The sequence below is a fragment of the Catharus ustulatus genome, chromosome 20 (genome assembly GCF_009819885.2).
Source record: "Catharus ustulatus isolate bCatUst1 chromosome 20, bCatUst1.pri.v2, whole genome shotgun sequence".
Lineage (NCBI taxonomy): Eukaryota > Metazoa > Chordata > Aves > Passeriformes > Turdidae > Catharus > Catharus ustulatus.
The window spans coordinates 9,190,196-9,215,592 of record NC_046240.1 but is presented as its reverse complement, the minus strand read 5'-3'; the positions used below and the strand labels follow the sequence as shown (position 1 = coordinate 9,215,592).

General features: G+C 37.7%; 1 protein-coding gene across 4 annotated transcripts in view; it reads right to left on the bottom strand.

The window, feature by feature from the left end:
• Positions 1-25,397, bottom strand: part of CEP112 (centrosomal protein 112) — a 174,748-nt gene that overhangs the window by 133,663 nt on the left and 15,688 nt on the right. For all 4 annotated transcript variants that reach the window (XR_004419831.1, XM_033077052.2, XM_033077050.1 and 1 more), the window contains exons 7-16: positions 22,973-23,020; positions 22,763-22,840; positions 11,258-11,344; positions 8,998-9,097; positions 7,716-7,834; positions 6,573-6,716; positions 4,193-4,347; positions 3,752-3,869; positions 2,737-2,829; positions 1,919-1,978 (exon numbers count right to left, since the gene is read on the bottom strand). Coding sequence is in view for 3 of the 4 variants with exons in the window: in XM_033077052.2 (XP_032932943.1) it covers positions 1,919-1,978; positions 2,737-2,829; positions 3,752-3,869; positions 4,193-4,347; positions 6,573-6,716; positions 7,716-7,834; positions 8,998-9,097; positions 11,258-11,344; positions 22,763-22,840; positions 22,973-23,020 (1,002 nt within the window). In the remaining variant the exon portion in view is untranslated. The remainder of the gene's footprint in view (positions 1-1,918; positions 1,979-2,736; positions 2,830-3,751; positions 3,870-4,192; positions 4,348-6,572; positions 6,717-7,715; positions 7,835-8,997; positions 9,098-11,257; positions 11,345-22,762; positions 22,841-22,972; positions 23,021-25,397) is intronic.

Below are 25,397 nucleotides of genomic sequence, written 5' to 3'. Positions count from 1 at the left end.
CAGGTATGGTCCAAACCATGAGTTTTTGTGATGTTTTTGCCAAGGGCAGGTTAATTCCAAGAGTTTGTACATAACCCAGGAGTTGTATTGCTTTAGAATTGCTCAAGGAACAACGTGGGGATGGGAAATACAGGAAATCCTTTATCCACCTACAGTCATTTGTAATGTTCCAGGCTGTTAAGACACTACAATAAAGAAAAATGTGTTTTACTAAGTGTGTAGGCCAGTGAAAAAACAAACTCAGAGATTCTCTGCTGGGAGCAGCTCCATGGAGGTGAAGTTGGGTTCCAAGAGCCCCCAAATCCATGAGCAGATTGTCACAGAATAGGGAAGGAATTGCCAAAGCTGGTACAATTCTATATATTCAACAGGTGGCTTGGGAAGGGCTCTCAGGAATAATCTGTCACTCTTCTGATGCTGAGCTCCATGTTTGGAAAACAAGCAGTAGATTATTTATAAAAAGCAGGTGTTTCCTTGCCTTGTAAAGCCATTTAGCCTAACTGGTTTCTGATCCAGCAGATAAGCACATTTAATCAAACAGTGACATTTAAGGTTCCTACCTATGATTTGTTTGATGTTTAAGTATCCTCAGAGGCAACAGCCACTGCAGACTCATAAAGATTATTAGATAATGGGTAGGTTTTTAAGTGAACAGATTGCAGCAGAGACTTCACAATTCCTGTACTTGTTTTACTACTTTATGGGCCAATCCATCCTGCTTTATGGATTTATATCCATCCATTATTCACAGGTATTTTTCTTCTTGTCCTTTCTCAAAGACTTGAGTTTGAAAACAGTTAGACCAGAATTTATGAACAAACTGCTGTCAAGTTATCTATAAAAAGAAAGGCTCTGCTTCCTTGTTTGCTGATGCAGAATTCCAACTTCCCTCTCAGGGCTCACTGGTTGGAGGCACTGCTCTCAGCCAAGCTTAGGAGCTTTCTCCCAGCAGATCCTCAAACCTCAGTCAAATTGTGTCAATATATTTTTTATTTGGGCCTGCAAATCATTCCAATCCTGGATTTTTCTTGAGTTCAACATTTATAAAACCCAGGGCTTGACTAAAAAGACCAACGTAGGCCAGGTTTAAACCAAGGCTGATCCTGGAACAAAGAATGTTTTGACTTCAAGTCAGCAGAAGGAACTAACTCAAACCAAAACCTCTCTACAATTCATGTCACAAGTGCTATTACCAAGTGACAAGTAGCTGGGATCACAATCCATTATTTTATGTTATAAATTTGCCACATTTGGCAATGACATGTTTGAGTAACACATCCTTTCAATTAAACAGGCATCCAAGGCACCCTCTGGCTGCACATGAGTTGCACATATAATGTCACTAAAACTGAAGTTTAATTTGAAGCCTATTGATGTTCTGAGTCTAAAAGAGCAGGCAGGATTTGCAAAGTGCTTTGAGATGAAGTGTTTCTGATGAAAATTACATTTTTTACTTTGAGTTTCTGATGTAAAAACAATGCCTGTTGACAATATCTAGGGAACACGTGGAGAAGGATGGAGTAGAGATATTCTGGGGGAAAAGGAGTATGGGAGAACACATGAGCACTGGCAGGGGTCAGGCCAGCTTTCATTCAGTTCATTTTCCTTTCAGTAACAGCAGCTGCCACCACAAGCAGGGCACACACACAGGACAAGCTTCCAGGGGCACTTTTTTGGGAATTCCATCCCAGCCTCCATCCCTGGGCAACAGGTTCCTAAAATCAGAGGAGAGATCCCTGTCCTTAAAGAGATGTGCTTAAAATCTTCCTTGATTTTGTCCAATTATTTTTCCAAACCTTATGAAGTGCTTGGATTTCCAAATTTACTGTTTGGGGATTTCAAAATTTAAATCTTTAAGTCCTGCACAGAGCAAAATTGGAGGTGTGCAGAAGATGGGAAATTTTCCTGGAAATATTACCTGTTTCTCATATGCACGCTGCATTTGAAGCTTGTCCTGTTGAACTTTGTATTCTTGATCCTGCAGAGGAAAAGATGTGCATTCCAAATAAACAAATCTCACTTTTCTTCCATTTCAGAGCATTCAGCAAACACAGACATATAGAACAGTCCATAAAAAAAAAATCAAAACACTTTATATCATCATGAAAAAATCTTCAGACATAGAAAAAAATTTAACCAACACCAAATAACACAACTATCTCAAAAGTCATGATTCATGTTTGCTAAAGAGAAACAGCAACTTGTTCTCCTGAGCTATTAAAATGCCATTCTGTACTATATCAACTGTGAAATGAAAGACATTGGAAGCAAAGTAGATGCCAAAACTCAAGCAGGACTGATACATGATACAGATGTGGAACTCATTACCCTGAGATAGCAGGATTAATTTAAATGCCTACAGGAAGACAGAATATTGAACTGAACTATTAAACAGTGCAAATTAAAAACAATTTTGAAACTTTAAAAATGTTTACAGTTTATGAGGAAAAAAGAGATATTCATCATTCTTTGACAGGTTTCTTTGTAATCCACCAATAAAGATTTGAACTCTTTTATTTAACATGTGACCAGCCAAAAAACTTCTGTGAAAATTCTGCTCTTACCTCTCTTTTAGCCACACTTTTAAAATCAACCTTTAACCATATGTGACATTTCATATATTCCCATTAATAAAACAGAAACAAGCAGGCATGGTATATAGAAGTACATTTAAGGATGGATATCTGAACATTTAAATCATCAAATAAAGTAAAGAGAAAGAAAGTCAGGGCTCACCCTCAGCTGTTGCTGCCTTTGATGTTCAGAGTCCTGCAATTGTTGTCTCAACACAGCCATTCCATGCTGCAACTCTGCAATCACATCAGATGTCTGTTGGGATTTAACAGAAAAAACATTTTTTGTCTCGCACTCCTCATTAGGTCTTTTGCATTTTAAAATCTATTTCTCTAAGGTTCTCAGGAATTGGAAAAATTATCAGCTTGGGAGAAAAAACCTGCTCTGGTGAGCTTAGAAGTGGAAACAAAAGCACAAAAAATGACCCCTAATAATAAAAAACTCCAATTAAAATCTACTAAAAATTGATAGAAAGAAAAATACCTTGTAAATAAATGGAGTAAAGCTCAGAGAATTTCAGCAAATAAACACCAAACACCCCCTTTATCCTATTAAACACCAAACACCCCCTTTATCCTATGACTCCATGGATTAATAAATGGTATTTAAAACTTGAGTCTTTACTATAATTATTTAACTTTAAAATCACTTTGAATATGTACCATTTCTGTACTGATGCATATTGCTAAATATCAAATATGACAGATGCTTTTCCAGAAACAGAGTTATCACATTTTGGGTGACACCAACACTTGCAAAATACAAAAATATTTCCTTAAACACATAAATATTTAATACAATGTTCAGTACTATGAAGCCTGCAGGACTACTTTTTTTCTGGAAAAAAATGTTTTCTGTCATGGAAGAGGCTTTATGAAAACATTAAGTCTTTAAGGGTGTATCCAGAATTTTTACAGGAGCACAAACAAAATCAGGATGTTCCTTGTACCTTATCTGAATCAGCTGTAGAAATGCACACACACCAGAATGACCAACCAACTTCAGATGATTTGTCAGCCAAATTTGGGAATGAAAAATTAAATCCCAATTTTATTTAAACTTACACTCATGACTAACTTGAGGAACTGAGCAATTCCTTGGATTTATTCATAAGCATCATATTGATTTTATTAAAAAATAAACCCCATTTTCCTGCCTGTTACACCTGGCAGCATACCTGAGCTTGCTCCTGCTTCATAAAATCTCTATCAACATCAAATTTACTTTGTAGTTGCTGAAGGTTCTCCTTGTATTCCTGCATAATCTGTTCCTTGTCTTTCTGAAGTAAGTTGTACCTACAAGGAGCAAGCAAACAGAATATGGAAATTGCTTTCACATTTTGGCATTTTACCTGCTCAGCATCAATTCCACAGAGTCTGCACGTCTGCCACGTGCTCTTGTCACAGAATGAGCTGCTCATAAATAATGGAAAGGTGAGACACTCCTCAAGGTGGTCGTTTGGGTCACTCTAAATGAGTTTGACACCAATTAAGACATTTTCATGAGAGTTTTCTAATGTCAAATGGCATTCAGTGTGTTCCTAGAACAAAATTAATAATGTTTGCTTCTGGAAATTCCATATTTCTAAAAGTTAAACCAGCAGTTGTTATGGAATTACCTCGTTCTCAGCTCCTGAAGTTGGGAGCAGACGTCCTGGTAACGCTGTTCCACCTCAATCTTCTCCTGAGATAATTTCTGACGTTGGAAATTACTATTTTCAGCCTCAACAGTCAACTGCTGCACACGGGCCCCCAGCTTTTGGACTGTCTCATTCTGAAAGAACAGAGAACTATTGAGAAAAGCCCAGAATAAATGAGGGAATACCCCAGTTGTTATTCAGTAGCCTTGAGCAATGAGGCTCTCTGGTGATGCAGAGTTACAATGGCAAAGCTGTCATCAATCACAACAGTAGATTCTACATTGTATATAAAAATAAATAAATCTTCAAAATATGGGTGTTTATTCCCCCTCAAAGTGGCATCTCTTCTCCCTTATTCAGAACTGCATATGCAAGTGATTTTTAAATTACAAATCCTTTAAAATGGGAGAGAAGACAACATTTCAATGGAAAACTGCAACGGATGACAATATATATAGAGCACTTTTAGCCTTCCCAAAAATCTCATTCAGCAATTTCCTTTCAGTAAATCATAAGCACCTCTCAAAAGCTGTAACTTTTCCCAGGAACTTCATCTCACAATATAAACAAATCTAAAAACGAGCAGAGCAAGGACAAGCAGGTAGCATGAGACTACTCTAGGCCTTCCCCTGCTTCCCTAAATTTATGGTTATAGGCAGAGAAATGAGGGAAGAACTCCTCTGGAGGCTGGGTCAGAAAATACCCAGAGTAGGGATCAGAATTATTTCTGCATTAATAAAGGCCTGAAGATGAGGGAAGTGGAACAGAAATTTCACCCAATCTCCAAGTAAAATAAAATCCCAAATATCTGCCCTGTGCAGTCACTGCCCTGACTGGCACTGGAGGTGACAGAACCTGAACCAGTGACAGAACCTGACACAGACAGAGAACACCTGAGTGGACACCTGAGCTCTGGCAAGGGGCTGCAGAGATTTCACAGGCACAGCACAGCACAATTCTCCATCAGTGCCCAGCTGCCCAGCATGGGTTTGGGTTGCTGGGGGCAGAGGGTTCTTTGCTTTGGGGGCTTGGGGTTTTCTGTTTGTTTTGTGTTTTCCTGGGGTTTTGGGTTTGGTTTTTTGTATTCTAATAATTAAAAAGGAGTAATTTTTAATATACCCCTGCATATAATTCCTGGCTGGTCCCATGTCCCTCAGGGAAGTTTATCCCTGTTCAGGGTACAAACCCCTCCTTATCAGCTCTATGGCATTCATGAAACTGTTCAGCCAATTCCACTTGCTAACAGCACTGGCATTCCTGACAACATGAAACTCTGAACAGGGAAACTCTGAAATACCAACAGAAAAAAAAATCTAAAACTCAGGAGAGAGAAAGGAGAGAGAGAAAAAAAGAAAACTAATTTCCAGTGACAGTCTAGTCTTTCATCTTAAGCCCTGCCTTGAACTCTACCTTGTTTAATTATTAAATCAGAAGCTGCTCGGCAAGATCTGTCTAGTTTTGATGGTTCTTAAATTCAATCTTGCTGACAGACTGTGTCCATTTTTCTCTGTATTTACTGTTACCTATGACATGATCTGAATGTTAATTTTTAAATTCAACATTCATTAATAAAGGAATAAATTTTGTTTGACATTGTCTTTTCACTCGTTCAATTTTCCTCATACCTCATCCTGATGAAAAGTACAGGATGCTTTCTTGAGGTTACTTGTTAATTTTTTTGCTTTTTGCATCATTTATATAACAGGCACAAAATCCAGATTATACCTAATTACATGCTTATAATTACTCTAGAAAAGAAATGCAATAAATCAGAATAATCAATGCTTATTTTAAAATCCTTTTAATGTCATCTTTCATCTAACAGAAGCATTTGCTCAAAGAGGAGGTGAGTGAGTAAAAAAATAATGTTTCTATGAAAACAGATGCAATATATAAATGATCTACAAACCTGCAGAGACAGAAGTTCTGCTAACTTGAATCAAATATTTGTAATTAAGGACTAATTCTAAGATATCAGTGTAACCATTGATTGAAGGGCTGAACCTTGCTTAATTTTATCTGGGGATTGAAATCCTTGGCTGGACTGGCTGCCAGGACAGTGCCCTCTCCCAGGAGAGAACAACTGCAGTGCACTGACAAAAATAAGGATGTGTGTACAAAGAGGGAAAAACTGCACTGCACTATCAAAAATTAGGATGTATGTGCATGAATCCAAGAATCATGGAATGATTTTTGGGTTGAAGAGGGGCCTTAAAAACCATCTGATTCCAGCCCTGCCATGGGCAAGGACACCCTCCACCATGCCTTGGGCACTTCCAGTCCAGCTGAACACCAGCACACAGAACTGGAGTATTTTAGGAGACACTTGCTGTGGTGAGAACTTTACAGCCAAACCTACAGTGGACTTTGTCTGCTGCAAATACTCCTCCTCCATCCTGGCCAGCCTGCTGTTGGTTTCCTCCAGCAGCTCCTGCATATCCTCCATGTGCTTCTTCCTGATGTTGAACTTCTCCTTCTCCATCTCAGCCACAGCATCGTGGAGCTGCACCAAAAAAAAAGGAAAAAAAGCACAGTCACAAACAGCATCTACAACTAGCATTGAGAAATTAAATTATTACAGCATATCAGCATAATTAATGAAAAGCCCAGGTAGTCACGCTTCTGTCCTCTCTGGAAATATTGTTTCTCTAAAACAAAAACAGATTGTGGCTGCTCCATCCCTGGAAGTGTCCAAAGACAGGTTGGATGGGGCTTGGAGCATCCTGGCACAGTGGGAGGTGGCAGGGATGAGTTTAAGGTCCCTTCCAACCCAAACCAGTCTGGGATTCTAGGAAAAAAAAAAAAACCCAAACAAAAAAACTCTCAACACTGGAGCCTTGAGATCTTCAACACAAAGGAAAATTTATGATTTATAATTATGATTTGCCTTTAAGAAGGCAGGAATTAAATCCAACTTCATTTCTACATGCAGGGCTGCAAAAAAAAATTAAATTGTACAGAAAACTTCATGAAGGGAGGTGGGTCTGTCCTTTCTGTGACCCTCCCTCTCCTGAGAGGGGGAAGCAAGACAAACACTGACAATAATCTGGCAAAAGGTGACACTGTCTTACAATAAACATGCTCTTCCCTTTGCTTTGCTGCTGTCTTGAGTTGAAAAATAAATAAAAATACATTGAAGAATTCATGACCCATTGCAAGACTAAGAGTTCAAAGGAAGCACCGTGACAGCAGGTAGCAGCAGGTTTACCCAGATTAAAATTCCATGTCAGGTCAAGCAGAAATAAACACTTCCCTAATACATCCAGAGACTTGCCAGGAGGCCAGATGAACCCCAGCAACAGGGTGACCAGCTGGGTGGAAAAGCATCAGCAAAAAGAGTCTTGATTACTTCAGGAAAAAATAAAATCAGTGCAAAAAACATCCCTGAAACACGTTCTGTGTATTTATTTTTTTTGTGAAATGTATTATTATTTTGAGTAAATGTATTTTCCCAGATAAACACTGCAGGAGTCTCTCAAAGGAGGGAATTATTGTTCATTACCCTTTTCTCCCACTCATTCTTCAAGGAATCATTGCTTTGCTCACACATCTTCTTCAGCTCCTGAATCTGCTGCTCTTTGGTATCTCTCACAACCTGCGACTCACGAACAAGGGTCTGAACTGTTAAAAATGGGAAAAAACAAAAAAAACATTCGAGACCTGTGGGATTTTTCAGTGTTGGCAATAGATACAATTAGTTTATGTCAGTTTTTCAGCTGACCTGCCTTTCTGATGGTTTTTGGCTCTTAAATACTTAATGCATGTGCTGCTTTAAGATGTAGCACTGAGATTCTGTGTCATTACAAGGTGTTCTCTCTTTTCTACTTTGTTTACAGAATATTTCAGAGAGAGTTTTCCTTCCTGAAGGAGCAAATAAACATCAGCAGAATTCTGTATAACCTCAAGTAAATGGTTATTTTAACCTGATTTCATGAGCATCCTTAGGGGAAGAGGCTCTTGTGAAGGTTGAATGCCCAAGATTTACATGAAAACGAAGTTCCTCAACTTAAATTGCAAGTGATGGCATCACCATTAGTGGACAGAGCAGGTTCACATTCACACTTCCACTTTTTTTTGAGGATTTTAAATACCTGGAGCAGTGTGGGCAACTCCAACTCAACCTGTTCCAGCCAAGAACCATCACCAGCCCACAGAAAGAAGCCCCAGAGCCCCTGTTGGACAAATTACTGTCCCAAGGAGCAGGAAACAAAAAACAAAATGGAACACTCTCCCTTTTTGTACATAGATTACCAAACTTCTACATTATTTTCCAGTGTGGTTTAGTCCATAGTGCAAATGGACTCCAAGGAATTCTGGAAGAAACTAACATTGAAAAACTGCTGACAAGCCACTCTCAGGGTGAGTTTTGTACTCGTGACACACTCAAGACTACTCATGTTTGAAATCTCATGCCACAATAGTCTTAAAAATAACCCATTGTGGTTTGATTAAAATGTACTGAATGTATAAAGAAACGAATTTTGAGCCAGGGATTCAAAAAAACTGAAATAAGTGGCCAAAATATTTCAGTGGCATCAAAGAAACTTTTTTGGTGACGCACACAAAACCTGTGTTCAGTGTAATAGATCACAGGCCTCTTGGAACTTGGGTTGGAACAGCAGAGACAACTGGACAAGAATCTCAGAATCTAAAGGAAAAAATTAAATCAAGAGCTGCAAATGATGAAGGAAGGGATTTCTGCAGAAGGAACACACAAGCCCACAGCCACAAGAGAGTGCAGTACAATGCCACCACACAAAGACAGCCATGAGGATAAAAATCACCTTTTTTCTCCAGCTTTCTTATTGTATCCTCAGATTCTTTTTGTTTCTTTACATAGGCAGACTTCAGCACATCTATTTCATCATTCTTTCTATCCAAAATCTGTAGAGAAAATTCACAATATTTTAACGCAAGTCCAAAACATTCCAAAGTACAACCAGTGCACAAGATGCACCCTGGTCTGCAAGAAGTGCTCAGGTCATGCAGGACTAAGTGACTGAACCTACATCATTTTGGCAGCTACAACTGCCAAGCCATAAACAATGGACTGGTTTAGACAAATGGAGGAAAAAGCAGATTAAAAAAAGGAGTTTTATGTTTTAAGGTGAGTTTTTTGTTTTCTTTTAAACCTGGGTGAACCCAGAGATGCTTTGATTGAGTTTGGAAGTTTCATGGTGCTGTTGCTGCAAATAGTGAAGATTTTCATACTTATGTTGCCTAATAGTATTTAAAAGCATCTAAAATTCTCAGCAGATTGAAGAAATATTTAAATAAGTTGGTGAACTTCATTAGAGTCTTTTGTGCTTCACCAATTGAAATTCTTTACATGGATCCCAAGGAACAATGGACTGGAACAGAGCAATATGTGAGGGTAACTCACCCACATTTCTGTACAGGCTGAGTTTGGAAAGAAAAAAGCTTGAATATTTGCACACTTTGAGATAGTATTTTAATTTAAACTTTGTGTTTAAGATAAAGATTAAAGACGCAGAAATTTTATAACAGTGCCCCAAATCTCTTATCAAACAGAAGCTTTCATCTTAAAACAATATTACCCCATCTGCAATAAACGTTTTGTGTCTTTAAAGATTAATACGACACTATTTAACCTTTTCTAAAATATCCAACGTTATTAAACAACTTCAAAAGGCAGAATTCTAACATCAGTTAGGAAGGGATGACAACTCAAGGGATGAGAAAGCATTTAAACTATTTCTTATTCTCACAAAGCTGTTTCCTTTAGACTCGCGGCTTTGCTCACTGCTTCTGCTCCGAGGCCTTGAGAACAGATGAGCCAAATATGCACCTGACCAAATATTAACATCCTCTCAGAAGGCTTTGATGTGTCACAGAGTTGTGTCAACCAACTTCCTCCAAGCCTGTGAGTCAGTCTTTAGGAAACAGAGCAGAGTGATGCTGAGCTTAGAGCGGGATCTGCACTGGGATTGGGATTCCTGCAGCGCCAGGATTGGGATTCCTGCTCGGGATCAGAGCCCTGCCAGGGGCACCTGGCATCTCACAGGACTTCAGCCCACCTGCAGAAGGTGGCAGGAAGGGGAACAGGATGGTCTGGGTGGGATAATCCTCCCAGGAGTGGTGGTGTGTGACACAGTAAGGACAAAGCCAGTGGAATGCAGAGAGCTGGTGCCATGTTAGTGCTGCAAGAATTCAGAGTGCATGAGCTTTAAAAATGCAGTAATGTAAAGAAAGGGGGGTTTGATGGTGGATATTGATGGAATACAGAGAAAAAACAGCCTTGGATTTTCTCAAGCTGCTCAAAAAAAAAAAAAAAACTACACAAAAAAGAATTATAACAATAATTAAACACCTACTGAATGCGAAAAAAAGTAATGTTTTCGTAAAAACATGTTTACAAAAAATATCACCTTCCTTACACCAATAAAATCATATCTAGCCTTAGTTCCACAATCTACTCTATAAAAATATAGTTATTTCTTTAAATAAAAAACTTTTTACTTCTCTTCACCTAAAAAAAAAAATATTACCACATCTTTTCACCACTCTCCTAACCCAAGAACATTTGGTGAGCTGCCTCTGCTCTAGGACAGTGTCAGAACAGAGCCAGGACAGCAGGCACTGCTGCTGGATGAGCCTGAACACATATGATACATCCCTGGGTTTTCCTACTGTTGTATTTTGCATTTTGTCCATGAAAAATTAATTTTGTTCACATTCTTCTCTAACACAAATGTTTCCGCTCTAACAGAAAAATCACGAGTTTATGATTTCCCACAGAAGTTGTTATGCTGGTAAAATAGGTTGTCTTGTTCTAACAAACAAATTGCCTTGTATTTTCATCTCCTTTCTGCAAGTGTTTTTTCCCTCCCTAAGGATGTGTTACCATAAAATATTCTGCATTCCTCTCAGTTTATGCCAACTGTTACCTACAATTTCACTTCCACTGAACATTAATTGCAATTGTGAAGAAGTTACAGAACAACTGATAAATATTTATGATAATCATAGTCTCTATTATTGTTTAATACACTGCTCTTGGAAAAAAATACAAACACTTCTTACCTTTTGAACATCAGCATCGTGCTTCTGTTGTAATTTCAGTTTTTCTTCATGAAATTTACCTTCTGCTATTTTCATTTTCATTTCCAGCTTTAAAAGCAAAACAGAATAGACACACAATTTAAATTAAGAATAAATTACACTAATGACCTTTTCATAACTTTTTAATTATTCATTTATGTCTTTCAGAAGGCAATGGGAAGTCACCAACAAAAGAAATCTTATGAAAAAAATCTATACTCAGTTTCTCAGTATTTTCATATTTATTCAATGCATTTGTTACAAAAGATGTCATCCTACAACATTTCCTCAGAAAAATGGATTTGTAGGATATTTTAGCTGGCAATAAACACAACTGCTACTGCCCAGAAAAAGTTATCATCCTTAATTTAAATAAACACTTAGGAATAAAACTTTAATATTTCTGTTAATACACCAAGTTTGGTAAACTCATTTTCATTTCTTCAGGCAGGTGTTACATTTACACAAAGAATGTCCTTTAGCCCAGATGCACATTTGTTTTTGTTTGTTTTCTATTATTCATGGAGTTCACATTATAAACACATTTCCTTTTAAAGGTGACTTATGATGGGATTAAGGACTGGATCACTGAAATACATTTCCTGTTCTGCCTGTGTTTGTTCAAAGCTGTACTTGAACCCCTCCAACACAAAAATACTTTGCCAATTCTTACTTAGAGTCTGAGTTTCCACCTGTCAAGTATTTTTGAATCTCTTGCATGTTTTCAGTACTCCATTAAAGGCTTTCTTCAGGACAGCTAGGAGAGGAATTTCGTGTTTCTCAGGCTTTTCTAGAAACCCAAAGTGACACCTTGAGTTCAGGCTGTTCCACTCCTACATTTATTAACAGCCACTGTTCAGAAAGTCAACTGGACTGAAAAGATTTTTCAGAATCAGACCCTGATCCTCCTCACTTTAGAAAGGCAGGACCAAACCTCCTCCATGGGGTGAATCCACGTGGTCTTTGGCCAACAGAAAACTTTGTGTTTGACTTTTGGGTGTTCTGAAAGGTGCTGAGGTCCCCCCACCTCAAGGCACTCCCAACACCCTCCAGATACTTCCAACTCTCACATTTTTATTTAGCTCAACTCAGAACCTGACTTGCAAAATCCCAGCTCACAAACTCCAAAGGAGCTGACAGCATTATTCATTCTGCTCTTATTTTCCATGCCCTGGACGAACCAAAAGTTGCCATTCAAGCATGAGTCTTTATCTCACAGAGACCAACACTAAACACAGCACAAATTATTCATTTTTTACATGACTCATTTGTCTTCCAGGTCTGTTGAGACTTGAAAACATCACGATGTTATCATGACTTGAAAACATGAGCTACAAAAATCCAACTCAACTCAAAAATGCTCTGCAGGAAACACAGAAGGCTCCTCAAGAAGTGAAAAGAGAAGGAAGAGCAGAAAATGGTTTCATTTTCTGAATTCATCAATACCAACAACCAACTTATAAACCACAGATAAAGCAATCCCTCTCCCAACTCTTTACACATAGTCTTATGCAAGTTAATGAAGGAGAAAAAAAAAGTTAGGTTGACAATTAATCCAAAGAAAATAAATCATACTCTCAGCTGTCAGCCAACCCTTTTATCATCCCAAAATAAGCATCATGATAAAAATGCATCTTCTATTCCTGAAATCTACACATATGTATATATGAAAAGAAATATATGCATATATCTCTCAAAAAAAGTGACATTATAGAAGAAAATCTTAGCACCAGGTGATGAGTAAGTGTTGATTTAATAAAAAGAGCACAGTAATCCCCTTCCAGATAGACAGCTTCTGAACATGCCATAAATAAATATGAAAGTCTTGTAAAAACACAAATACCAGAAACTAAACATGAAAGAGACTCCAATCTACTTGAATTACATTAAAAGCCTGTGAATGACTGAGGTACAGCTACTGCCCTCACACAGCCACTAAATCCACACAAATTACATTTAAAACTCATTAATAATGTCAGAATTTCTTGGCTGATGGAAATGAATCCTTGGTGGTTTGTATCAGCCAAGAGTTGGTCTAGGTTTTATTATTCTGTACACTGAAATAATACAAAAATAAATCAAAATCTAGAATTTTCCTTGGATTAAAGATGGACATCTATGTTTTCAAGTGCTGGTGATTGTTCTCAGCCATGGGATGTTTTCTACAACAGAACTCCCTGTACTTGAAGCTGGTTCCCATTTCTCATTAATCTTCCCCTTATTAGCACCACCCTTACACTTGCACCAGTTCCCATCAATTTTAGCTCATTAATTCATTACACCACTTCCACCAGAACAGCCATCTCCTAAAATGTCACAGTTTTGGAATTGCTTTCCAAAAAGGAGAGCTAATTGCAACCAAACAACTGGGGAAAATGTGTCCAAGATACAGAAACCAGCCCTTAATGAATGCAACCGCTGTAATAACAAAGTAGATCGCTTTTCCTCTAAATATTAGAAATAAAATAGCAAAAAAATAGATGAAAAATCCCAAATAACAACTTCTCATCAGGTGAGAGCAGAAAAGAAGACACCTTGAAAGGTACTCAAGGTCCTCAGCTTCTACAAACTTAATGAAGTTTGAGCACCCCATGCACTTTTCTGCCCCATCTGCTTCATCCACAACTTCCCTAATTTTATCTCTACATATAAAGAGATGTGAGAACTCCCATATTAAAGGGTCTGAAATTCAATAGTTGATGTGTTCATGAAGTTTTCAGCTTGTACTGAGTAATTGATCAAAAAAAAAAAATCTCCAACAGCATTTGAATTTTGTAATGGTCCATAGTTCAAACCCCACAAGTATCTTCATCACAATTTCTGGAAGTGTTAATTTGAGCATTTGCTGTAAAAATAATGATAAATTGGTTTAAAAATCCTACACTCAATTTCTTGAGCAGAAAACTGCTGGAGAAGCCAGAAAACATGAGGACAACACCACAGCATCCTATAGCAATGCCTGGAGGACTGGTTTCATTTCCAAATCTGCTTTTTGACCCACCCTCTCTCTGAGGCAGACTCCCAATCTCACAGCATACGTCGATAAAAAATTGAGTCATGTAAACACGTTTTATGCAGTGAGCTCATGAAGGTTGGGGTGGAAGCACAAGGGCTCAGCTCTCCCCAGCTGGGAGTGAAATGCCTCCCATTTGAAAGCTGAAGCACATCATTAAATACTAATTTCAATCAAGGATTGTCTTTCAAATGAAAACCACGCCAAACCGAGGTGGAGCCCGTCTGCAGATCCCAAATGTCAAATCTCAGCTTGTCCCAATTTCCTGTGGAACAGCTCTAGGTAACTGCATGTGCTGCTCTTCCATGCACTTCACTTTGACTTTATTTATTGAACACGTATTAACAAACAAAATAACCTACAGCAGTACCACAGACCTTCCCAAGTTTTAGAGAAACCAGATAAAACCAACTTCTCTAAGTCGTTCACTTTGTTAAATGCGATTTACGGCACTCGTGCTCATTGGTTTTAATATCTTTTATCATCAGTTAAGAGGCAGCAGAGAATGTTAAATTTATGGCATGTTACCATTCAGACAAGGAAAAAAAAAGTGTAGATATTTAGCTATGGTTGGGAAGTTTGTAACTATGTATGAAACGCAGCCATTGCTGTTGGCTGAACATCATTCCTTTGGATTTCTGTCATTGTTTATCCTCCTCACAAAGAGAATGAGGCAATTAAACCCTAAGGCCATGTAAACAATACTGATGTCAAACATCTGTGCTGTCCCTGTTATTTAAAGCCATGAAGGGTGGTAGCAACACAGCTGCTTTTATGTGCCTAGTCACACTTTCTTCCTCATTTAAAAAAAAACCAAAATAGCAGCAAAACCAGCATAGTTACCTGAAAATGAGGTTTTGGGGTATCACTGGTTCCACAGCACAGCTCAGGTGCTAGGAACATTTAACAAATAGAGATTAGACAGAGTCTAATCTGCAACTGTCATAAATCTCCAGGGGGGAAAAAATGATCTCTCCTTTTTTCATGACAGAGGACAAACGTTCATCTTGTCCCCACTTACAGAAATTTGTTGAAATATTGAAATCCCTGATTTAAAAGCGAATCAATGAGTGGGCTAGCAATATGAATCACTGAACTCCTGCCCACTTGTCTTCTTGCCAGGGCTCACCCTCAGGCCAGGGGGACATCTCAGAGCTTTAACATCCATCACATCGGGGGTTTTGGCTATCTGACAAAACAGAACTTGTTGCTTGCCAGGTTTTTTTTTTTTTTTTCCAAGCCTATGAATATATGGGGGAGGGAGGGAGGAAGCGAGGAAGGGGGAGAAGGATGTAAACAATAAATGAGAACTTCAAAGGAAGAACTAACAATGCAGAACAATGACTTGTGTATCTTACAGTACACGACAAAAGTTATTTGTCTTGGTGTTCTGCAGCTGCTAAAAGGAATCAGTGCACAGCACACAAAGCTTTGATATTTCCACAGAAGAAAAAGGTTTCTTAAAAAATATCAACAAACAACTCAAACTTTCTACTGAATTGTGCTTAGTCAATTTTCACATGCAGGGTTAAAATAATAAATATTGATAATTTATACAGTGTTTTAAACCATACAGGAAGGCCAAGACACAAGAGACTGGACTTGCAAAACAGTCAAGATTTATTATAAATACACACTGACTTCAGACTAAGGTAATTTGGAACAGTGCATTTCACTTCATCATTAACAAGCTGTCTGATCTCATTGTGTTATTTCTGTATCATACTGTAGCCTCAAAAATTTTTAAGATTAACTTTGAGTACATTAATATTTTCCACATTTTACAAAAAAGACTCAAGAGTATTTAAAAGGAAATCATTGGTGAGAAAAACAGGAATAAACTTACATTTCATAACAATATATTTGAAAAGTTTCTATGGTAAATGAAAATTTTAATCACATTGGAACCAATCTTCCATTTTCAAATGGAATAGCTGAAAAATTTTCACTCAGTTTACAGGATGTGGAAAAAATACTGTTCACTTCCCATTTCAGAAAATCAACAAATTTATAATTACATTTTAAAACAGTACATCATTAACCACTCCAATTACAGCATTGAATATCATCAGTGTTTTTATCCAATGCAATGACTAAGGTGAAATAAATGTCTTGGAAAGCTTCTGTTGCAAAGAGCTCAGGAAACCAGAGAAGAACTGAAATAAAAACAGCATCAAACAAGTGGAACAGCCAGAAATTAGAATGTAAAAAGCCCCTTTATAAACATGGCATCTTGCCCAGATTCAAAGGTCCCTCCACAAAAGTCCATGTTTATGGCCTGAACTGGATTATTTGACCTAACAAACATTTATAATTCCCACCACATATCTACCCTTCTTTGTATCTTTACTCTTTGAAAACAATACAATTGCTACTTCCAGTTGCAATATTTTTACACACTACTCTTTAATGGGAAACTAGATACTCAATTAAAAATTAATATGACATTGCTCCATTCTTATAGCCACTAAAAATTAAAGGGTTTGTGCTAAATCAAATCTTACCAGCTTCCCCCATCAAGAAAAATCTGACTTTTTAAATGACACTGAAATTAATGCACATTTGCTTGATACAGAAAAATAATTGAATGGACAATTGTTCTTATTCATATGTAAATGTCATTAGGCTCTTTCAAGAGAGAACAATGTATTTTTCATGGATTTCCACGTTGGGGGTGGTGGGAAGAAGGAGAAATGCACCCAGCTCTGTATCCCAACAACTGTAATAACTGGAAGTGGTATTTGTGCTCTCAAGGATGTTTTCTCTGGCCAGTAAACATAGCATGGATATTAGCACTACAACACATTGTGTTTTTAACAGCTTTATTTGCAAGGTCCCACTTCCACATGGAACCAATGTCTGCCACCAGTGGGAGCCACTGACATCAGCAAGGACCAAAAAAAGTTCAGTGCATGCTTAGAAATTCAGAAAGCTTAGCCACAGCAGTATTCAATGCAATTTCATAAAAGACAGGTGAAAAATGCAACAAGCTGAATCTCTTCAGTTGCCAGCACTGAGAACTGAACCCAGGTGAGTCTGTGAGCATGCAGGAATCTCACAGATTCCAAAGGGATTTAGTGAAATATGAATATAACTGAAGGTACCACTGAGAATTTCATGGAATTCTGCACAGTGCCCAGTCCAGTGAATGAACCTGAACACATTGAGTCACCAACACTGACTTTTTCTCCCCAGTGTTGTTCCTCTCCTTTTCATGCTGTATTTCAGCAGCTACTGAACTTTTTATACTCATTTTATACTCATTTTTATTTCATCTGTACTCCCACCTTCTTTTCACCAGTTCAACATGTAGCAATAACAGCTATTTTTTTTACTCAATGTCTTTTCTCCCTTAAAAATCAGAATCTATACATGAAAAAAAAAAAAGAAATCAAACTTTCTTCCTCTTTTTTTCTTTTTTTTTTTTTTAAGAGAGAGACACTTTGAGGTAGAGATTAATCATGCAGCAAAAGATTAATTCCCAGCTGCTTGGCAACCATCTGGACATTCTACTGGTTAAAACACTAGTTTGAATTGCTAACCTACCCCTTTGATCTTTCTCAATGTCTCCAGCCCATATGTGCAATAATTAAAGACATAGTTCACAAACTATTGCAAAAAAAAAAAAAAAAAATTAAATAAATAACTGTACATGTACATCTAGATCTCCACAACCAGCCTGACTGGTATCAGGAATTATAAATCAGCAGCCAGTTTAGAAAAACATGTCTCATCTTGACATCCACTGTGTGTCTCACACCAGTCTAGCAATAAAATAAGGTTTGGGGTTTATTACATTACATTCTGAAGAGTTATCAAAGCAAGGCAGGATGTGACTTCCTCACAAGGAACACAATGGACAACTTGCACATGTTTTTGGGAGCAGGACATTAATCAGCCAGGAATTATGTTAGCAGCAGTCAAGATTGCTGTAATTTTAAATATGAACGAACAGATTCCTACTCAGGACGATTACTCAGCGGTGAGAATCAGTTTACAACTGGATTCTCCATATAAATCACACCCTGCATTCAAAACAGACACAGGGCTTGTGGAGAGAAGGAGAAAATTCAAATGGACCAGAAAATAGTTGTTGTCACTGCCTGGAATATTTTCAAGGGGAAACAAAACAGTGTTTTCAGAAGCAAGTTATCACAAGAAAAAAAGTCACAGAAAAGTGAAAATCACAGTGAAAGCCATAATTATGTCATATCTGCCTTTTCCTGTCCCCTCATATGGGCCACACTTGTGTGAACAGTAAGCAACACACATTCTTACACTTTAACAAGAATATTCACAGAATTAAAAACCTTAACAATCTTTACCCCTGGAAATCAACAAGACTTTTATGAGCACAAGAATGGCTTGGACAGTCCCCAGTGAACAGGATGGTAAAAGAAGGGGAACAGCAAAGGAAGAGAAGTGGAAGAACAGAAGGATAATAAGAAAAAACCTCCAACACAAAGCTCCAGTTATTGTACAACTCAGGTTTGGGCTTACTCAAATGCTTTCAGAAAGTTCTTCAAACCGCTCTCCTCCCATTATTAAAAAGCATAAACAGCCCCAGCACATATCTGAGGAGGTTCCTTGAGCTGTATCCAGCTCCCTGATTCCATGCACAGATGTTTATACATCCATCCACCAAGATTTGAACTCTAGAGACACACACAGACATGAGCACACACTTTTAATTCAATATATCACACGAGAATAATACTGATATATTTTGTTACCATCATTGGAAGCTATGAACCAAAATATTTCTATCCAATGAGGAAAAATATGAAATCTATGATGTAGCTAAAGGCACAATAATGTTAATTTTACAGTGGTTTATTTACAAGAGTCCTTGTTTTAGGATACTGTCTCCATATTGCATTTATTTATTGCTCATATTTGGCATGAATTTCATATATTTAAATACTTCACTATGGAACAGGGCAAGGAAAATGCCCACTGATCACCATCTCCTAATTGCAGGGACTCTTATCTTCAAATGCTCTTGCCCTTCTCTTTTCCATGCTAACACCAGCCAGCGTTATTCACTCTCTCTCCCGAGTTTTACAACTTTCTTTCCTCCCTGCATTCTTCCCCCTACATTCTCTGTATGGTCCCTCTTGGGGGAAATCCATATCACAGCCCTCATGCAATTTGCTCTGTTTCAAGTTATAATCTCCTGCCAAATAAGTGAGAAGCACAGTAAATCTGCTGCTTTCAACACCTTCAATCCAGAGCCCTTTTAGCCAGACCACGACTGAACCATATCAGCACTGCAGATTTTATCTTCATGTAAATACAGCACTGGATCCCAACACTTCTGGGGCAGTAAAACCATATAAATGGCTTGATGATCTTTATAAACAAAATTTGTGTCACGCAGTAAAAGGGAGTGCTCGTTCCCAAAATAAAGGGAGAAAAACAGAAACAAAGATTACAAAGATGAAGGTCCTAAATAGCTTTTTAAAAAGGCTGCATCCTAAAGATAAGACTTCTTGAACCATAAACCCATAAAACACTCTTCATTTTCAAACTTACTTCTGGTCCTCAATTCCATGAAGATGCATTTTCAGGGAAAAATAAGAAAGAAAATTTTCTCATTCTCTGTATGCTCTGTTATCTTACAGCACCTATCTCATCTCTCTTTTTCCTCCTCTTCCTCACTCCCCACCCCACATGACAAACTGCTGGAAGCCATCCCAGGTTCTCCTGAAATCCCAGCCCCTGCCTTCCCCACAACTCCTGCTCCCCCCATTTACTCTTGGTTGCTTTAAAAGCACCAGTGGCTCCAGTGTCCAAAGGCTTTATCACTGGATTCCCAAAAATCAAAACACAGGAGTGGCAGGAGCACAGTGATAAAGTCAACAAAAACACTGGAAACACTCAATGTTCTCAGTGAATCCAGACAGATGAAGCTTCACAATTTACTGCAAAAAGCATTGAGCTTGCCAGTTTGTCTGAAAAATAAGTAAATTAAGAGGTGGTATGCAACTCAGCACAGATTTACCCCAGGTATAACCTTCAACTGAAAAGTGAAAGTTCTTTCCAATATGCCTCTGATTTGTTTAGATTTCCTTTGTTGAGATAAGAGAAATAAATATCTTTGCTAACAAAATAATAGAACAGAAGGAAATTGAGGAAAAATGCTAAGAATAAATAAGACTGACAAAATGAAAAACTAAGAAAGAGAACTTCTTTAAAGAAACACCAAAATGTCTTGAAGTGATATATCAGATAAACTAGTTGTTTGAAAAACACAGAAATAAATCAGTTTATTAACATAGCTGATTTTAGTTTCTCATTCCAGAAGAATCCCAAACGTGTATCTTTGCAATGGTACTGAATCTGTTTTTCTGAAAAATCACAAATCAGATTTTTCCTTTCCCCCTCCTGTGCCCCATGGAGCTCTGGGTGACACAGGATGGCCAGAGGTGAAGTTCAAAGGGACATTTTCCCTTTTCATACAGACAGGCCAACCACTCCATCTGTCGTGCTCTGCTGTCCTGCTGAACATGGATTTATTCCTGTTGGGCTGCATCTCCCTTGTTTAAACCCATGATTTCTCAGTAATGACCATTTCCCAAATGGTTTAATCCATGTCAGAAGTATTTGGGGAAGAGATGACTAAAAGGCACTGCCTGATGACATCGGCGTTCTCGCAGGGCTGTGATGTGGTTATCACTGCTCATGGCCATGTGTTCAGCATTACAGACTCTAAACAGGTGCAGGAATGCTTTATGAACAAAGGTCTAAAGGTTAAAAGCAAAAAACCCCACAGTTATCCTATTTTATGTTCTCCCCTTGTACTACAAAGAGGTTGAAAACAGTTAATGGTTCCCCCGGACCCTTTTGCACAGCACCATTGCTCTGTTAATACATTCACATTCTATAAATGAAAAGGACTTTATTCCTAATTGAGCTTCACAAACAAAATAAGATGAAAACACATTTATGTTTTCTCGTTAATAGCACACACATGGTGATTGTGAAACACTGTCTGTACCCTTTCCAGTTCAAACCAGCCCACAGTCGAGCACCATTAGCAAAAAGTCCTGGATTTTTTACTGTGTGGCTTAGAGGATTTTTCCACTGAACTAGCAAAGTATTAACTGGGTATTTTATGCAGCTCCTTGGCATGCATTCCTGCTTATTTAATTTGAAAATATTGTTTAAATGACAACATTGTGCTTTCAATTTATTTATTTCTTGTGCTATTTTCACATCTTATGAAACCTTGCCCCATCCTGAGGCCCTGGTGGTTTGAATGCTGTCAATACAAAAGAACAGTCAATAGCAGGGCAGAGAAAGTGAAAGGCACATGGATTGTGCAGCTGTTGGTTTGAGCATTGACTGAGGCAGCCAGGTAGCACCAGAAATCATTTCACACACATTATTTTATTAACAACTGAAAATAATTCACACACATCATTTTATTAACAACTGAAAACAATTCACATACATTATTTTATCAACAACTGAAGGATCTGCCAACCAATTATACCCTCGTCTGTATCTCTGCTAAAGATGTTTTCTGAACTGGCATGAAAGCAACTTTAGGACAGTTCCAATCCATGTGTCCTTACAAAACACCAAGGAAATGGAAGAATATTTTCCTGCTTTGCTGATGATGCCCACTTCTCCCCAATTCAGATGTATTTGGGGTACTTTGTGTGTTTAGCTCCCTCTGGATAATAGGGAACTATGTACATACCTCAATTTTCCAAGAACATACAGCTGAAATCAGAAATTTTAAAGACAAACAGAGTAGAGTGCTGGATTTGGGTTTTTGTTGATTTTTTTAAATGATTGGTTGGGTTTGGGGTTCTATTAATTGTTTTCCTAATGCACCTTGAGTTTCCTTTTCTGCCCATTAATTCGCTGTTTTTCAAATAAAAAAATGTCTTAAATAGAATGAGCAGCTTGTGATGAAATATCTCAGGCAGTCGACTTCCTCAAAGCATGAAAAAGGTGAAAATGACCACAAAATTCTACTTTTACACATATTCAAAGGAAAAAAAACATGGTGTGAGAGAAGCCTGGACAGTAATCTCAGGAATTCACAATGTTACAAAGAAGTAAAATAAAACCCCCTATGACCAAAACAGGATTGGAGCTCAATGAGGCAAATACAGAAATAATGTAGATCCTATCAGAAAGAAGGTCAAAATCTGCTCATTTTGAAAGGTATAGAGAAAGTCAACAAAAGTCTTCACTAAATCAAAAGTTTCACTGCCTCTATTAAAAGACAATTTGGAAAACTCCCAGAATTCAAACTTCTCTCCACTAAAAAATCTTTCAAAGAACCGGTAAACGTGTTCAGAAACTCTTTTTTACTCCCTAAATAATTGGGAAATCCATGAATTATTTAATGACAAGCCCTGTCACTTCAGCAAATTTCTCTTCCATGAGATTTTCTGCTACAATAACTTCCTTGTTAAAGCCCAATTTCCAAGGAAAATGCCTTAACAGAATCTTACCTCCTTCTCCTGCGTTCGAAACAGCGCCTGGTGCTGCCGAGAGGGGCTGCTCTGCTCAAGGCCAATTTTTGGTGTCATCTATTGAAGAAAAGGTTCCAACCAACCAATGAAATCAAAAACAGTAAATCCAAGAACCATCAATCCCACCCAGAGATTAAAAATAACATTAAAGCTGCCCTTCTGAAATATCAAGGGAATATAAATACCTACCACGGTCATGGGCACCCGTTTTTCTCGCAGGTATCTGGGGTTTTCTAACTGAAAAACAAAACAGAGAAAAATCAGCAGGTCAGCAATGTCTGATTTAGTCTAAGACATCATAACTAAACTGTACTTAGCACAGAAACTGCATTACTCAAAGAAGCACAGATGAGATTTCAACATGCCTTAAATGGTAGAGAAATAGGAAATCTTCCAAAGAGATAATTTGCTTGGAAATCTACTCAGCAATTTTGATGATGTAAATGGACCCAAAATTGCACTTTTTACCCTCCCAACTCTTGTGGTTGTAAAAATTCCATCAATGCATATTATAAAAATATTTGGCAGCTACATACATAGGCTTATGCAAAAGATTTCCAAATTTATTGGCTAAATTCTCATTGAAATCAATATAAAGCTACAATACATTAACAGATTATACTGATTAAAATCCAGTGCTTTTGAAAAATTACAGTTGGGTGCATTGAAACTATAGCCACACATGTAAGTTATAGAGACAAAACATAAGGAAATAATTCATTTACATGGCAGTATAATTAAAACAGCTCTCTTAATCACTATTTTTAAGAAGTGGATACAAAGCATTGTTCCCAACCCACTTCCTCTATCAGACAGCTCTATCTTTCTCATTTTCTCAGATGATGAGGCTCAAACATCACATCACAGAGAAAGCAGAATGCCCAAAAAAAGCATTCAAGGGTATAATCTTGTAAAATGTGGCAGTGAGATTTGGAATATGAATGAGATTGCAACACACATTAAAAAAAAAAAAAAGTTGTAGGATTAGGTTGATCTACGCAGCATGGCAAATATATCAAATGCTTGCACTTTCTGCAGAAGGAAGAAATAAATTTGTGTGTTGAATTTATCAGTGGAAAAGAGGCTTAATCCCTCTGAAATTTCAATTTGATACAACATTATTCATTTCCTGTCCCAAAAGGTGATGTAGGATTTCTGTTTGGTGTTGAGTTGTCATATTTCACCCAGAAGTCATTGCAGATAATCAACATTTAACACAATTCAATTCAATTTCAATGAATGGTATTATCCAAAATTGTAATACACTAGCTGAAAGCATCAGGAAACCAATAAATTAACAAGAACCTATTTATTGTCAGGGAGTTTACTAAAACAGTTGCACTAAACTTTCTTTCACACAAAGTTTCCTGTGTTGGCAGATAAATCCATGGGCAGCCACCAGTGACTGAAGGAACCCTGGATGCACCCACTGCCACAAAAATGAGGAATTTGGGACACAGAAGAGATTGTGAGGAGAGGAATACAGGAGTGAGATCAGCCTGGAGGAGATCCAGTGGAGGGGAAGGAAAAGCAAATCAAGAGAGAGGGAAATAAAAGGCACAGAAATTCCAAACTGGAAACATTTTGGAGGATTTTCTTTGTCCTACACATCTGTACCTGCAATAGAACTTCCTACTTACATTTTACTGGTGTTATATTCCTCCTCCCACCTCAGTTTGGCCACTTCCCCATCCAGCCCACACTCCTGATCATCCCCAGGGCTGAAGGTGTTTGCCAGCAGCTCAAGCTATTCCCCAGCTTGGGAGCAGTGGGAGCCTCAAACAATATCTGGTGGAACCTGGAGAAGGCTGCAGAGCCACAGCTCAGAGGTTTAATGTTTTCCCAAAGCCCTGCCTCTCATGCAGAATCATCCTCTACTTTGGCTTTTTTTAAAGCTGAAAATCGTTGTAAATATTTACAATTCATTAAAATCCTTTATCTGCCCATGACATTTTGCAGTTTGCAGCCTTCAGTCTGAAAAGCTAAGGTACATCCTACTTGTTTTGTTTATTGGGAAGAAGGAAAATGTGTCTCTAATACTTTGTAGGGCCCAAGTCTTGCATTTTTTGATTTTGTAACAGCAGCCATATGTGCTTTGAAGTTAAATGTTCCCACTTTGTTACTTGTTGTGGATTATATCCACTTAAACTGATCTGTAAACATTTAATGCCTCAACATTCATCCTTTTCATGCTGGTCTTCTGCAAAACTTCTTGTTCTCCAAATTAAACCACATTAAAGAGGGAATATCACAATAAAGAATGCCCCAAAAAAAGAAAAAAAAAAAGTCTGTATTTATGAGAAACATGCAAATTTAAAAATAATAAGCAAAAGGTCAAAGACAAGCCAAAATACATATGTATGAAACTGAAGGACTGCCATGAGAAGAGCAGTAAATCACATGCTTTTTAGGAGTATGAACCAAATAAATGTCATCATGAAAGACATCTTTATTTGAACTAGAACTGAACTCTAATTTGTAAATACCACTTCTTAACAGAAATGGTATTTTGAATGTCTTTGTAGAAAAGATTTTGGATTCTCCTGTTCTATTAGGCAGTCTGACAAGAATTCATGTTTCAATTTGTGAGGAGTGCAATGGTCACCTTCTCCTT